Source organism: Vombatus ursinus, unplaced genomic scaffold (genome assembly GCF_900497805.2).
Source record: "Vombatus ursinus unplaced genomic scaffold, bare-nosed wombat genome assembly UNPS02014816.1, whole genome shotgun sequence".
NCBI lineage: Eukaryota > Metazoa > Chordata > Mammalia > Diprotodontia > Vombatidae > Vombatus > Vombatus ursinus.
The window spans coordinates 16,640,816-16,657,732 of NW_020954594.1; the positions used below are offsets into that span (position 1 = coordinate 16,640,816).

Here is a 16,917-nt window from a genome sequence, read left to right on the forward strand (position 1 = left end):
AACTTAGGCTAATGGCTTGCTTCTTCTTTCTTAAAGTTCACAAAAGGATATTTTGCTAGATGAATCTAACTTAGAAAGATATGAATGAAATATGAACAATCTAGTAAAATTTGTTTATTTGGGAAGAGGATAAGTGACTTCAATTCAATGTTAAACACTGATTTTTTAGTGTTAGAAATGATGTAAATTTGCTCAGCCTAGGCAGGGGTAGGTAGCATGACAGACAGCTGGCTTCAAAGTTAGAGATAACTGAGTTCAAGTACCACATCTGATATATGCTGGCTGTGTGACTCTGGACAAGTCACTTAACCTCATACTTTAGGTAACTCTTTGATACTACAAGTTGCAAAAATGGTGTAAGCCACAAAACCAGAAGAGGTTTTCTTACTTGGAAGTTTCCTGCATGAATGAAATGAGAGACAGAGAGAGAGAGAGAGAGAGAGAGAGAGAGAAGGGAAAAAATGAAATCACTGATCCATTCTTTATCTCTATTTAAAATTTAACCAATGAGTTGGATATGAAAGGGAACACCTGTAGTCCCTGTTGCTAATGAAGTTGTGGCTGGTGCATCACCTGAGTTCCAGTCCTGAGTTCAGGTAGAGCTAAAAACCAATCAACTGGACACACTAAGTTCAACACCACTATGTTAAGTCTGAAAGAGAAGAGGGCCATCAGCCTGCTTGAAGAGGGGTGAACTGGCCCAGGTTAGAGAAACAAACAAACAAACAAACCTCAAAGTAGGTTAAAGCTTCCCTCAGGATCAATATTAGGATCAGGTTGTGAGTAGGCATTGCACTTCCAGTCTAGGCAAGATAGAAATAATATCTAATCAATGAGTGCAATAACTAACTGTGCATAACATTACTACTACTGCTTCCATTACTATTAATAACTAGAATAATAACAAGAATAATACTAGCAGCTATATGGCACCTTAAATTTAACCAATTGTTTTATGTACATTATCTTTTTTTTGTTGTTATTACCTCCAGGATCAAATACAAAATCCTCTGGCATTCAAAGTCCTTCATAACCCACTCTCCCTAAACCCCATCAACTTTCTAGTGTTCTATCTTATTTCCTACCATTTACTGTTCAGTCCAATGACATTGGCCTCTTTGCTTCCCCATGAACAAGTCACTTTATCTACTCTGGGTGTTTTATTTCTGGCTGTCCATATGCCCAGAATTGTCTCCCTTCTCACGTCCTCCTCCTAGATTCTCAAGCCTCCTTCAAGTCCCAACTAAAAATCCATCCTCTACAAGGAGCCTTTCAAAAACCCTCTTCATTCTATTGCTTTCCTTCTTTCAATTGTTCCTATTCATACTGCATATAGCTTGTTTATACATATTTGTTTGCTTGTTGTCTCCCCCATTAGACTGTGAGCTCCTTAGGGGCAGGAAATGTCTATTGCCTCTTTTTGTATCCCCAGTGCTCAGCAAATGCTTTTTCACTGGTTCCTATAACAGCCTTGTGAGGTAGGCATGTCGAATCATTATTTTTAAAATATGTGTATCACATTTATATTGAGTGCATTTTTAGCTGTTAGTAATATGCCACATAATCTTAAAAAAGCAACTAGTAAAGGTAACCTTTTATTGTCCCAATAGCATATATTTTAAAATCTAAGGACTTATCATCATCATTATATAGTACTACTATAAGCCCTGTATCAACCATAGATATCTATTTGACATATGATTACTTAAACTGAATTATATTTATTACTCTGGGTAGAAACTGTTGACAAAGTGTATCTATAACTAGTTTACTTCCATGTAGGGCACTAGAGCACTAGCCTACTAAAAATGCCATCCAAATAATTTAACAGAAGTGATGTGACTTCCATGACTGACTAATTCATTTTTTTCTCATGTTGTTGTTCACTTGTTTCTGACTCTTCTTGAACCTGTTTGGAGTTTTCTTGGCAAAGATACTGGAGTGATTAGTCATTTCTTCCCCCAACTCATTTCACAGATGAGGAAACTGAGGCAAACAGGATAAGTGACTTACTCATGGTCACACAGCTAATAAGAATCTGAGGCTAGATTTGAATTGAGATAGATGAGTCTTCCTGACTCTGGGTCTGGCACTCTATCCTCTGCACTTCCTACCTGCACTGATACTTTTGATACTGGCAACCTAATTCAGCCTACAGCATTTCATAACTTTTAATATGCATTTTCTGATAGTTACATTTTTATTAATCTTTATGTAGATATTCCCCTTGAGCTACTACAAATAACTTAGGAATTCCACTGTATATATGGCCAATGTGGAAGACTGAAGCTTTATTTCCCAAACAATGTATTGTGACATCTAGGTGAATTACAAGAAGTCTTTGTTGGGTCATGTTGTTCTGGGTTTCTTCACTATTCTGTTACTAATTTTTAATGTGTGTAGAAGTTTCAGTAACTGAAATAGAGAGGAGAGAGAGGATAGCTGTTGAATTTATAAAATAGTTTAGATTCAGAGTCTGAGGGGAAGTGGATGAATAGATAGCTGCCCTTCAAGTCGTATATGACTTTAAGGTACATCTAAAGGGTTTCCTTGGTTGTTCTGATCTTCCTAGCAGCTAGTTCAAGGTTCCATTTTGGATTAACTCTCAGCAAATGAATATAGTATTGCTAATTTTTCTTCCTCTAGTCTTTAAAATTTACTGTTGTTTCATTTCATTTTTATATTTTTTCCTGTTTTTCCTCTTAATCTCCATCCCTGTTTTCAGATTTTAGTGTAAAATTACTGTTCCACTTTTATGCCCAACAATATAAAAATAGTAAAAAGTTCATTGAAGAAAGTATCACCTTAGCACTGTTGGGATTTTTAAACCTCTTGCTTAGTTGACTTAAAGAAGTCTAAAATCTGGATAGTTTAGATAATCATCTACATACCTACCAATGCCCACTGTACATATAAGAGTTAATTATATCAGTGCTTAATATTCCAATGACTCATTTTAATGGACTTTATGGAAAATAAAAAAATCACTGGCTTTAATGAAAGAGAAATATATTAAAATGGGAATAGTTTGGAATGTGGATTGTCTTTTTAAAAAAGATAAACACAATGCCAAGTGATCCTTGCCAATTCTTTGACTATTGCTTATTTATAGAAACCAATAGATGTCTAGTTCTATGTTCATGCCATTAAACAATGATTAATCACGAGTATGTGTGTGTATGTGTATATATATATATATACACATATATATATATATATACACACATATATATAAAATTTCTTTTGCTGAGTCACTCCATTATCCTCTCTGCCCATAGGGCTAATTGGAGGTAAAAGTTAAAAGTGCATTTTACAAAGAGTTTTAATTACTTTTTTAGCAGAGGAAACCATTTGCCTAAGAGAAGGCTTAAGTTACTCAGCTTACTGCTCCTCCTTTTTAAGAATGACGCTTCCACTAGAGAAAGGGAGATAGATCTACTTCCAGAAGAGAGAGCCTCAGAATGATCTATCTGATAATTCCGAGCTGGCTGCTAAATGTGGAGCGGAGAAGCTGGCTTGCTCAATCCAATGCAGAAATTTCCCCCTTTTCTAAATACCTAAATCCCCATAGAACTGCGTGGAGTTACTTTCCCTTCAAGGAGACGCGAATAATTGTGATTTGTAGTGCTTTCAGTTTGCAGTGGTATTTTCCTGTTGTGTTAAATGCCTCTTACTAAGTAATAGATGTGATTTATGTGGACAGCAAAGGGGTGTATGGTAGATTCGTTGATTAATCAGTGAATTCCCATCCTCTGGCATCTCTCACTGCCCCTCTTGCGTGATGTAAGATCAGACGTACTCTGCATTGAAAAGTCAAGACACACAAGCGGCTCACACACGCACACACACACGCACACACACACTCCCTCTGTCTCTTTCACACACACACACACACATACACACACACCACACCACACACACACACACACACACACACACACACACACATACACACACATCCATACACCTTCCAAATCGTGCTGAAGGCAGGGAGAAGGCAGACGGGCTGGGCTCATTTAGCAGAAGAATTTCCAGTGACATTTGTAAATGACGCTGCTCCATTCCGGGCTCAGTGCTGCTGCCGCTGCCTGGCCGAGAGTGCAGCCAAGCAACCCCGAGCGCAGGCTGCCTTACCCGGCAACAACAATGTCTGAGTTTCTCTTAGCCTTAGTCACAATCTCGGGATTATTGCCTATTGCTAAGGTGCTGACCGTGGGAGCCGATCGAGGTAAGGAGAATACTTTATTATGATTTCCTCCCCTTCTCTCCCGGTCTCTCGCCCGGCTTTCCTACTAGGCTATGCTAGGGAAGAAGTGACTGGGAAACTTGGGTCCTGCAGACCCACTGCACGGGACACGGTGTGCTGAGATGCACAGTTTTTGTTTTGGGGTTTGTCGTGTCTCTGTGTGTTTTTTTTTTCCTTCCTCTGCCCCTTGCCCCTCCCCCCCGGCAATGATGGGGGTCTGAAAACCAGGCGTCCGAAACGTGAAGCTCTTGAAGTCTTTTTTTTTTAGTTTTTTCCCCCTTTACCAAAAAAAAAAAAAAAAAAGAAAAAAAAACGTTTCTGATTTTGCCCAGTTGAGAGCGTTTGAACCTCGCAGCTCGTTGCCACCCGTGTACCCGAACGCTGCAGATGTTAGCATCAGATTTCCGCGTCTTAAAGAAGCTCCCCTCGCTGCCTATTGCTAAGCGATCCTGGTGCACTGCAAGTCTTTGAGGGCTCTCCAGCCCCCGCGTTGGGCGCTTCTGTGCGCTTCCCTCCTCAACTTATCACTACATTGAACTTCCTTACCTGCTGCAACCAACCTTTGAGGAAAGGGGAAAAAAAAAAAGGAGAGGGGGGGTTGATGACAGCCTCCCGTCCTTTCCTGCAGTATTAGTGGAACAGACTTCCCAGCGAGATTACTTATGTAGCCAATATAGGGAGCAATTGCTCTTCGAGACCAGCTGGGGAAAAAGCACCACCAGAATGGGTCCTAAACTTCTCGCCCCCCCTTTTCGTAGGTCGGACCTTGGCAACATAGCTTTTCTATTACCTTGAGATGCCAAACTCAGTAGCTAGTGCAGTGGCTTTCCTGTCTGGCATTTTGTTCTTGCTTTAGATCCAATAGCCTATGAGTAGTCCAAGTTTCAAAGGGGGAAGGGAAATGAGATCAGAATAAAGGTGGATTCTGCAAAACTTTCTATCTGGAAAGCCAAGAATCTTTGTAGAAGTTTGATAACCTTTGGCAATAGAAGTCGAGTAAAAAATTAAGCTAGCAGCGTGTTGGGAGTGTTTGTAATAGTAGTGTCTAACTATGAAGTTGCAGAATAGGGTAATTTATAGGTCGAGCTTTATCATTAAACTGATCTCATCGTGACTGATAATGGTGAGGCTTTTTGTTTAACTAGAAAAAGAGATAAACTATACACCAATAGCAAGCAAAAAGGAAAAATGTAGCATTGAGTGATCTAATAACTGTTTGTATGAAAGCAATTATGCATTGACTAAAAATTATTGCTTCATTATAAGAAAGAACACAGGCATTAATTGTGATGGTTCTATCTAACCTGCTGTTAGCATCTGAAGCTTATAGAGTTTATATCATATCCACACATGGCATTTACTGTGCCCAGTAGTGAGTTTATTATGCATTCCTTCAGGACACATGGCATGTTGTTTTACATCTGCTAATAATAATCTTTAATTTAAAAAAAAGGTCTCTGCCACTTAACTGCAAATTATTTCACCTCTAGACTGTAGCCTCTGACAGATCACTTCTGAACTTGTTTTAACTTGTTTTGGAGTTGATTTGGAAACAGGGCACAAATGTGCTAATGAGGAAAGGGACACATGACTTTTACCTAACAGTAATACTTAAAGTTCTGAAGATCAGGCATCTACCTTTCTTAGGAAATCTGTTCAAAGCAGGGCCAAAACTAGGCACTAGAATGAAGTTTGATTGTTTGTTTATTTGTTTTCTCATTCCAAATTCTTTCTTTAAAAAAAAAAAGAATGGCATTAGCAGATCATCACTGTTGGAGTGTTTATGGTTGAGTCTCACGTTGAGAAAGGCTTGGCCGCATTGAGATCAGGAATTTTGGTCTTTTTAGTGCTTATGTGAATACGGCTGTTTCCAGGGTGATAGGAATGAATGTCTATAGAGATCAAGAATCAATAAAAAAAAGTTAAACATGTTGAGCTCCAATCCAGCTAGTTTCTTTTGAACTATGGACTAAAGAAGTTAAGGGCTTTCTTTTATGTGTCAAAGTAAAGCTTTGGATATTTTTGCATTTATGTTTATGTGTGTATTTGTGTTGAAAGCATGATATAAAGATAAATATATATATATACATATATTGTATGTATGTATGTATGTATATATGTTTATATTTATATATCCAGGTTAGCTCTGTAGCTGAGATAGACATGATACATCATTATTCATACCTCTATAGTTCATGTAGTGATTTGATGTTTAAACAACCTGTCATTTTTGTCTACAAGTCAAGCATTGTACCATTATATAGCCAAATCACATTCAACTGAATAAGTAAAAATGGTCAAGGATTGCTTATTTTGGCATGGTTTAGCATGCCAACTTGAGCTGCTAAACCTGTTAAAAAAGAACCCAAAGTATCACAACCAGTTATTTGAACAAAAGAGAATGGGTCAAATATAGTGGAAAGGAGAAATCTGGCTGTTTTTAAAGGGACAAATAGTCCAATTTCAGCATGACATATGGCACTCAGAAAACCTGAAGCTATAAGAAGACAGACTCAAGAAAGAAGTGAATGAGCTATAACTTATTAAACAGGCTTGTTATGTTCATTGCCCTTTAGGAACAGATCAGACACCTGGATATTCCTGAAATATCTGTGTGTTTTCAATGAGATAGCTTCACTTGTAGCCTTTCTCATGCTCTCTAAATATATGTTGTTCAATGGCCAGTTTACTAAACTTTTTTTTAGATTGAAAAGAAATGTCAACATTACTATCAATCTGATGTTTTGCTCAATCACTCTGCACATTTGTGAGCATGAGTTCTGTTATCTTATAAAGCTGTACTTGCAACTCTGTGTCACAGTTGTACTTATTAACCTATCATCTATTTTAAAATTTGTGTCTACTTTTTTTTTCCAATTATGTTGCTTCCAATGAAGGGTTAAATTAAGCAAAAAAAAGTATTGCTTATTGTCAAATCTGGTTAGACTACATCACTTCTTAAAGAGGCAACATCATTGTAAATCATATCAGCCGAAAGAGATGAATGAATCAGTTTCACTTAGAATCAACCAATTCATCATACCATAATGTCATATCATATCAAAGCATTGTTTGATTAAAATTAAGACTTAAAAAGCATCATCTTTAAAAATGTCATTGTTCTTGAAAGAAAAGACTCTGAGGAAGCTTCCACTAGTATGTATTCAGTTCTCAGGTCTGATGTTGTTTGGAAGCATATTTCAAAATTATTATACCTAACTTTTAGATTTTTTTATTCTATAAAAAGAAAATCATTGAAGAAAATCTATTGATGTGTATGTCAAAGCCTGGTTACTAGTTGGATTCTTTTTCTCCCCCCAATTGCACCCAGGAGAAAGATCTAGAAATTCATATAAATGTATATAGTGTTGTCTTACATGACTTTAACCTTGTTAGATGTTCTCTTATTAGTTCAGATTTTAGAGCTTCTCATTGTTTTGCTTCTGTGTATGTTAAACTGGGTAACAAAGTAAAGAAAAAGTGGAAAGGAGAAGAAAATTGAGAGAATGTTAATGGTTGTAAGTATAATGGCTGGGGTGGGGAATAATAGAACACCAAGCAAAAGATAGGGTTAGGAAAGAATGGAATGAAATTAAAAAAGAAGTTTGTTGGAGATACAAAAAATTTTATGGACAAAAGAGCCATTTCTAAAAATAAAATAACTGTGATTTTGATCTAACTTTGCAATCAAAATCACTTGAGAAACTTTGCAGAGCCTTGATCATTTGATGATACTCCCTTACAAACATAGTTAAATATAAATGAAGCTCTATGGGTGAAAAATATACAGGGACATTTTAGTGTGATTACATTTTAACCAATTGTGACATTGGTTGAAAGAAGCCTAAAATATTCAAGTGGCCTCAAAGAATAATCTTAGGAGAGTGAGGTCCAGATCTGGAAAAAGTGTCATGGTATACTTAGGAAAAAATGATGCCTTTTGAATGCTACATGCCATTCAGGTGGAAACCATAAAATATCTTGGGCAAGATAGAACAAATATCTGGAGAATAATTTTAATGTCTATTTAATAGTCTATTTAATTTTATTTTATCATCCTGGGGTTCTATATAGGTAGGCTCCATTTAAAGTTATATTTTTGAGTACACAGAAATGTAATTTGGTCATTTAAATGACTATAGGATATTAGGTGAAACATTTAATACCTTCAAACAGCATAATCTTTGTCTTCATATTATTTATGTTTCTATTATCAGTACTTGCATGTAGTGTGAAATGTATCCATCTATTACTTTCCCAATTACATCTGTTTTTCTGGTGATAGTGGATTATGTATGTAACAGTACAAACTAGACGTATTGATAAATAAATCTATCTTCATGTCTGTCTGTCAAAACAATTCTTTTTTCAAAGGAAGCACTTGTCTTCATTCCAGATAGGCACATTCAAAGAGAAAAGAGGAATTTATACTAAAAACTACATATGCTGTGCCAACATGATGTCTTTCTTTTCTTCCTTCCTCCCTTCCTTTCTCCCCTTCTTCCTCCCTACCTCTAACTCTCCCTCTCCTCTTTTTTTGTCATGAAAAACTTTTTTCTTCTAGACTTACCTTGTTTGGAATTATACAAAGGTATATTCTTTGTGTAATATAGAGATAAAGTCTTGTTACGTATTCATGTTTTTTTTTTTTTTTTTTTTTTTTTGGTGAGGCAATTGAGGTTATGTAATTTGCCTAGAGTCATTCAGCTAGTGTCAAGTGCCTGAGGTCGCATTTGAACTCAGGTCCTTCTGACTCCAGGGCTGGTACTCTATCCACTGCACCACCTAGCTGTCCCTGTACACATTCACTTTTGCAATGATGACTGTATAATTAAAGGATTTTCAAGCTTCAAAATATAGGTAATTTATTTCAAACTATAATATATACATTAAGATTTCAATGCAACAAAATAATTTGTTATAATAGGATTTTAAAATGGGATACTCTTGTTATATTTAAAGTTATATTGTATATATAACACACATACACATATATGTGTATATATGTATAGATATATGTATATATGTGTATATTGTATTTAACATCCATGTTTATTTTGTCTTCTAGTTATAGCACTAATGAAACTGTGAAGTAAAATAAGTAAATCCCTTAGAATGTGCTCATCATTCAATGATTGTTCCCTGTGTAAATTTTTTAGGTCTTTCTCTAGTTTCACCATTATCCCCTAAGGAAATGGAACACCAGTTTTTGTCTCAGAACTGTGCCAAAAGCCGCCTTGGATTGGAAAAAGAGAATGAAGAAAAATAGAATTTCCAAAAGAAAAGAAAGAAAAAAAAAACTTAGACTGGTCACTTAACCTCTATGGGCCTCAGCTGGTCCTCACCTATAAAATGAAGTAGTTGGATTAAATGATTTCTAAGATCCCTTACAGCTCCAAAACCTGTGGTCCCTACCTGGTTTCATTAAACAAACAAGTGAAAAAAAAGTTTTCTTAATTGAACTTGTCAGAAGATAAATATCCTTCTCTTCATGATGGAGACTTGAACATTTAAGCACTGAGGTACCTGCACATAGATATAAAACTCCCTACCCTGCTATTTAACAGAGATAATGAAACTAACAACATTCATAAAGGTAACAGTCACCAGGTCATCATGACATTTCCCTATTGTTTTGTTTAGTGAAAAAGAATGTCATTTTATTTCCCTAAGCATTTTATTTTCCTAAGAAGGTATTTATTATCTCTAGAGGTTAAATACTATAAAAAAGTAGAAAGGAAGCTGAGGACTTTTTGAAAAAAAAATGAAACCTTGGTAATTGTACAATGTCAATGAAAATTCTTGACATATGAATGAGCAGGGTAAATATGGTACCAATTTCCCAATTTCAAGGTGGACTGTGCTTATTAAAAAATGCAATGTTTTATAAGTGGTTTTATATATAAAACTTTATGATCTGATGTAAAATTTTGAATATATTAATTCCAGTGCTCTTGGATGCATTTGTTGAGAGGAAAATTTTATAAAGTTTTTTTTTTTAAAGTATCAAAAGAATATATAAAGCATATCAGAGACCATGGAGGGAATTTCATATATCACATAGATTTAGAGCTAGAAAAATGTCTTAGAAGTGATCCAGTCTGACGCCTTCATTTTGTAGATGAGAAAACCAAGGAAAGTGTGACCCAGAGAGGTTGATGAGATTTGCCAAACAATATGCAGGCAAATACATATTTTAGCCATTCTATCATTATTCTGTATAATTCTTCCTACTATATTCTATGCCAATAGATTTAACCTAATATCTCTCCCTCTCCAATAACAAAAGTGCTCCCTTCTTTCCAGTAGCATAGTGAAACTCTATTTCTTTTCAGATGCAATCAAGAGTTCAATTATCACAAACATGGTCAGTTATTTCCAACATACTACTAAGAACTTTCTTTTTTATTATTTTGCAAACCTCTCTCACATACATTTTCTTATTTGATCATCAAAAAAACCTGCTAAGAGGGACAAGGCAGCTATCAATATTGCAAATTTTTAGATGAGAAAATAAAGGCTCAGAGTGGTTAAGTTACTTTCCCAAGATCACACAGATGCATTAGTGGTCCAGCCAGTACTAAAACCCATGCCTTCTTAACTCCTTGTCCTATATTCTTTCATCTCTATCACAAACTCATTAATGTATGACCGATCCACACACATGTTTGTTTTGATTTGTATTAACTTATTAACAATACATTGTTGGACTGAAATGGTGGTTTTTTTTTTAATTTTCAAGATGTAGTTAGTAAAGAATCAGTCAATTCATACAAAATTTAACGTACTTGTGAACACATCTTGAAAGCATATTTTATGAAGAAATCATATATCACTCCAATCGTCTATCACTGACATGATTTTTTTTTGTTTTTCAGACTTTGTCTTGCCTTTTGTAATTCACTAATACATGAGGTAACGAACTTATTAGTAAGATTCAATTTCAATTAATATTGGCTTGAACTTAGATTAACTTAGAACAAATATGTTTCTAATCTGGATGTGTTATTGTTTTCTTTTCTTTTGTTTTCAGAGTTTTTTCTTGCTTGTGCTTTTGTTTTAGTTTAGACAAGTAATGTGTTTGCAGGAAACTATTGGTATGGGGACTTCTACCAATGCAGATGGTCAATGTATCTGTAACATATTGTAGTTTGAGACATAGAGTCTCATGTGATGTAGTTAGGATGTGTCAGAGGCAGTACTTGAACAAAGGTCTTCCTGGTTTTAAGGCCTGTATTCTCTCAATTTTGTTATGCTGTCTCTTCTATTAGTTATTAGACTTGGGAAAATGTGTTCATCACTTTTACATATATTTTATATAGTTTTTATTGGTTTTAATTTAATCTTTTCATTTTTTAATGAAAAGAAAAATATATTATAAAAAATTCAGATTCTTAATTCATCTTAGAGAATAAGTCATTAAAATGATAGAATGGATAGTAAGGAATTTCATTGTGCTATTAAAGAAATAACAATTACTTTTATATATATAAATTTATCAAAATGTTTTGGATGCATCTAATTATGATAAACATACAGCTACAAGATTCAATATATGGGTCCATCTAGTTGTGATGTTTCTCTTGAATTCAGACCTATTTAACATCTCGTAACTATCATTTGCCAAAATAGTAAACACATAATGGGCACAATTGTATTCAAATGCCACTCTATCTTTGTTTAATAATATAATTTCTGAAAATTCAGAATTTCTCTTGAAATAACTAGGTGCCATTCTGTACATTGTCTATTTTGAAAAGGCTTTATTTCTGATCATAATATGGAAAATTAATAAGCTCGTCCAGTATTTGAACATATTTCTTTCTGTTTAATCTCACTGTTTCCTGACCTACTCTTAAAATATAGTTATATTTAGATGTGTACATATGTATTCATGATGCATAATATAGCTCTTTTCTTTTTAGCAAATCACCTTAAGTGAAATACTGTTCAGATGCTATTTCTTCCAACTTAGTTAAATAGCATAAACTGCATGAAGAAGAAAGTTTGCCTTGGTAAGAACCATATATTATATTTTATCTTGCAATGCATTCTTTTTATCAGTTGGACATCTCTGCCTAAGTTACATGCACTTCATTGTCCTGAATGGCTTAGTCTTCAAACTGAAGAGGGTATTGTTGAAATACGGCCTCATTTTGACAGAAAGAATACATTTCTTTCTTGGGGAAGATCAAGGTATCATCACAGACCATCTCTTGTTTCATTCTTAGTATCAATAGGACATTCCTTCCCAACTTTTGCACATTTCTTTGACTTATCTTCTAGCTTTACAAGAATGTTTAACTTTAGAAATAAGAATATATAATTCCTTGAGAATTTTGCAACCACTGAGTTTTTCTTTAATGACAGTTTGTAAGCTTTGCCCTTTCTTCTTGCAATGAACAAAGAGAACTAAAAAGGTAGGGGTAAAAAGATGATGCTATAATTATGTTCCTTTGAGGAATCCTGGGATATATTGAGTAAATTCTAAGAAAAAATATAATAAGTATAATCTTCATGAGCTAACAATTTTTGGGTGATCTCCTCCTTAAGAAATGGTGATCATGCTATGCTAGACTGCAAAGAAGGACAAAGAGTTCATGGGAATAAAGGTTGACGTTGATACTTTACCAAGGCTTTCCACTCACACAAATAAAATAGTTGAGGTACCTGGTACATATGGTTAAGAAAATGAACTATTATATAAAATATCTAGACAATTTAGGTCGAAGTTCTCTTTATTTAAAGATTTTTAAGCACTTATATCCTCCACTACTCATCTTTATTGAGAAGTAATCCTGGAGCTTAGTGTTCCATCTTTTGATTCCCTGAAATCATACACAAATCTCATACATAAATGGACTTTCCTAATTACTTCCCCCCTTTTCCCTCTTTGTTAGTACTCTCTCCCCTTTTCAATTAAACATATATTTCATTAATTATATGTAGATGTGCCCATACACACAAATACATACACTGCAGAACGTAAGATATTTGAGGGCAGGCACTGTCAATTTTGTTGTTGTTTTTTAATACATAATGTCTAGCATAATGACTTATACGTAATAGGTACTTAATAAATATTTATTGAATTGAAAATAACTGCCTAATTTTTTTTCAGAATACATGAAGTAGAAGCATTAGTAAATTTCACTATTATTCATCTTTGTGGGTTTTTTTAGGAGTAGCAGCATCATTAGTCTATGACAGATTTCAATAGATGATTAGGGTATGGTGATTATGACAAAGTCTTTGAAATGAGCCCTTCATGGTCAAGTTAGTTTTGCCACAGTTTGAACTTGGTGAGTCATCTACAAAAATTTTTCATTTTAATTATAAGGGGGATGAAGATCAGAATCTCAAAACACTCACTCTACTGAAGATGAGTAAGTAGTGCAAACTTCTGCTACATAACACAGCAGGATGATCAGCATAAATATCAGGTCCATAAAGTGATGGCAGTAAAATACCACCCTGCAAGTTAGCAAAAAATACTGAACATTAATGAAGCAGTTTGCAGAGCATATCACCAATAGTTAATTAAGGGTAGAATTCAAACTCAGTCTTCTTGCTTAGCATTACTACACAGACTATTCCAAATATCCTATGCTATTCATTTTATTCTTACTTCCATTTTCTAATCATATTGTCAAACATTTTTAAATTAATCTTGAAAGTGAAGCAGCCAAAATGTTATCACATTTTCAACTTGCAATGCCCTGAAAGAATCTAAAATTCAGAAAGGTCATAAAGCTTCCATTTTGCATATTTGTTAATCTGGGCCCTACTTTAGTCCCTTCACACTGCTATAGAAATTATTTTACCCATCGCTTAAAAGAGAAATGCAGCAATATTACAAGCACCTTATAGATTCTTATGAGAAGAGGCATCATTAGCAATAAATTAATAACAATCTTAATAATAACAGCTGCAACAACACCTTGAATTTGTCTAGTCCTTTATACTTTTAAAAATGGTTTTACTTGTATTGTCTAAGTGGAGCTTCTCAACAATCCCTTGAAGCTGGTAGACAGAGAAGTTACTATTTTCCATGTTTTACAGATGAAAACAATTCAGGATGATGCCTATTCACATGAATAGACTGAATGCCATGACATCATGCTACATATACCAAATCAATGCCTTAAATTCCTGAAATTCATCAAGGAGAAAGAATAAACTCTCCTATGTAAGACAGAGAAAATTCCATTGTTATATTTAATGACTGGAGCTATTTCTTCATCGCCTCAAAAAAGACGTGTGTGTGTGTGTGTGTGTGTGTGTGTGTGTGTGTGTGTAAAACTAGCCATGGTAGAACACACTTGTAAATCCTACTACTGGAGAAGTTAAAATAGGAAGATTGTTTGAACTCAGGAGTTCCGAAGAAGAGTCTTCTATGCTGATTGAGTAGCTACATTAATCTTTATAACAATATGGTGAGCCCCAAAGAATGGAAGGCTACTGAGCTGCTCAAGGATATGGTAGAAGTGACACAAGTCAGAAACCACGCACATGAAAGCTTTCATACCCATTAGGAGTGGGACTAGGTCCTTGAATGGCCATTCTTTTACCCTAGATGAAATAGGTAGACTCAGTCTTTCTCTCTGTCTCTATCTTATCTCTTTCTCTCTCTGTTTGTGTATGTATATACGAGTATATATGTATATATGTATGTATATATAAGTATATATGTATATACACATACTCATATATATAGGATAAATAAACCAACAGACAAACAGATGGACAGATGGACAGACAGACAGACAGATAGATGATAGATAGATAGATAAAGAGCATAGAATAGTTGATAGAGGGCTTCCTTTGGAGTCAGAAGAACTGGGTTCATGTCCCTTTCTAACATACATTAGCTGTATGACAATGGACAAAACACAATTTCTTAGTGCCCCAGGCAAATCTCTACTACTATAAATTAAATCACTTGCCAATCTGCATCAATGGAGAGAATTTTCCACATTAGGCATCTCCTACAAAGAGGAAATAATAGATCTAAATGAAAAGCAAAACCATAGTTTCTTTTTTTTTTTTTGCCATATAGATTTTCATAATGTTACATTTGGTTCTTGGCCCTGATCTTATTTATGGGGACACTGTCTCCTGCAGGCACATTAGACTTAAAATTTAAAAAAAAATCAAATTCAGGCTGTGATATTTGATAGTTATGCAACCTAGTCAACTCACTGAACCTTGTTAATCTAGGTTTCTTCATCTGCAAAATGGGGATCATATATCTATACTACCTATCATACAAGATTCTAGGACAAAGCACTTTGTAAACCTTTAAAAGATTTATAATTGAGTTATTATTTTATTGAGAGGTAGCTGTGGTATAGTGAAAGGAGCAATGAATTTGTCATTAAAAAAAAAGATTCATACCGTGACCCTCCTACTTAATAGCTCAGTACCTATGGACAAATCACTTAATCTTTCTGGGCCTCAACTTTCTTTCCTATAAAATGAAGAATTTAGATTAGATAATCTAGGATACTTCTACTCCTTTTTAAAGGAGTCATTTTTTGTTTCCCTGGAGCCTTAAAATCATGAGATAAAAGGTTGGTGCCATAGTAAGGTCATAATTTATATATTATTACAAGAAAGGACTTTAGAAATCTCCTAGTCCAATCCCCTCATTTTTTATATGAAGAAATTGAATTACTGAAATATAAAATGATTTGCCCAAATTCTTGTAGCTTTTTAGTGGTAGAGCTGATAGTTCCTGTCTTCTAGGGGAGGAGTATTTCATTAAACCTATTGTCTCCAAGTCAGGGAAGGAGAGCTGCTGTCAGTTTTACAATCTGTCCATGAGTCTTAATATATAGGTTTGAAAATTCCAGTCTAGTTAATCCCATGGATTACTTTTATTTAAGAAATGAAAACACCCTAGTCAAAAACAACAAGCTTTTATTATATTCTTACTATGTGCCAGGCACTGTGTTATGCACATTAGACATCGACCTCACTTCTATTGAGGAAAATCCTTTCTCTGGATACTTGGCATGCCTACCTCTTAGCACTCTATTTAGTATTCCCTAGATCTTTGAGAGAAAAGCAGTAAAAGGAGTTTTATAGACATAAATGAACCTGAAAAAAAAAGGCAGAGAAGAGAGATGGATAAAATGATAAAGAGGACATAGAGGAAATATTTTCCTTTGAATGAAATTTAATTGAGGTCCCAGGCTTTTATGGGACTCAGTTCCATTAGGGTACTGTGCTTCACTATCTGTTCATTATATCTTCAACATAACCTTTATTCCTTCCCTTGCAACTCTAGAAAGTCCTGTTTGGTTTTAAAGCTAATATTGCCCTGCTTGGAACATGCCTAATTAAGAACTTTCCCCACCTGCTCATGGTGATAAGGTGTTGGCTCTTTCAGCCTGCTTTATCTAAGTCATTTAAGCAGCATCTGAAGAGTTCACTGAGTCCTTTTGGAATATGTTTGCTTCATGAAGAGCTGATTGAAGGCATCAAAGAAAGAAGGTAGTAACTCCATTTAAGTTATGTTTTTATAGTTGTTAAATTATCACCATAGTTGATGTTGAAAAGAAAACGTATTTCCTTTTTTATATTCAAAGACATCTTTATTAACAAGAGAAGGTTCACAATAAAGTCAGATTATTTTTAGAAGATAAAAAGTAAAGATCAATATTTAA

The 16,917-nt window shown here is 34.7% G+C and overlaps 1 protein-coding gene across 1 annotated transcript in view; it reads left to right on the forward strand.

Annotated features, from left to right (window-relative positions):
• The first annotated feature begins 4,047 nt into the window (after nucleotides 1-4,047).
• The window catches only part of LRP1B (LDL receptor related protein 1B), a 2,189,733-nt gene continuing 2,176,863 nt past the window's right edge, over nucleotides 4,048-16,917 (forward strand). The window contains exon 1 of the mRNA XM_027835590.1: nucleotides 4,048-4,228. Within this exon, the coding sequence (XP_027691391.1) occupies nucleotides 4,048-4,228 (181 nt within the window). The remainder of the gene's footprint in view (nucleotides 4,229-16,917) is intronic.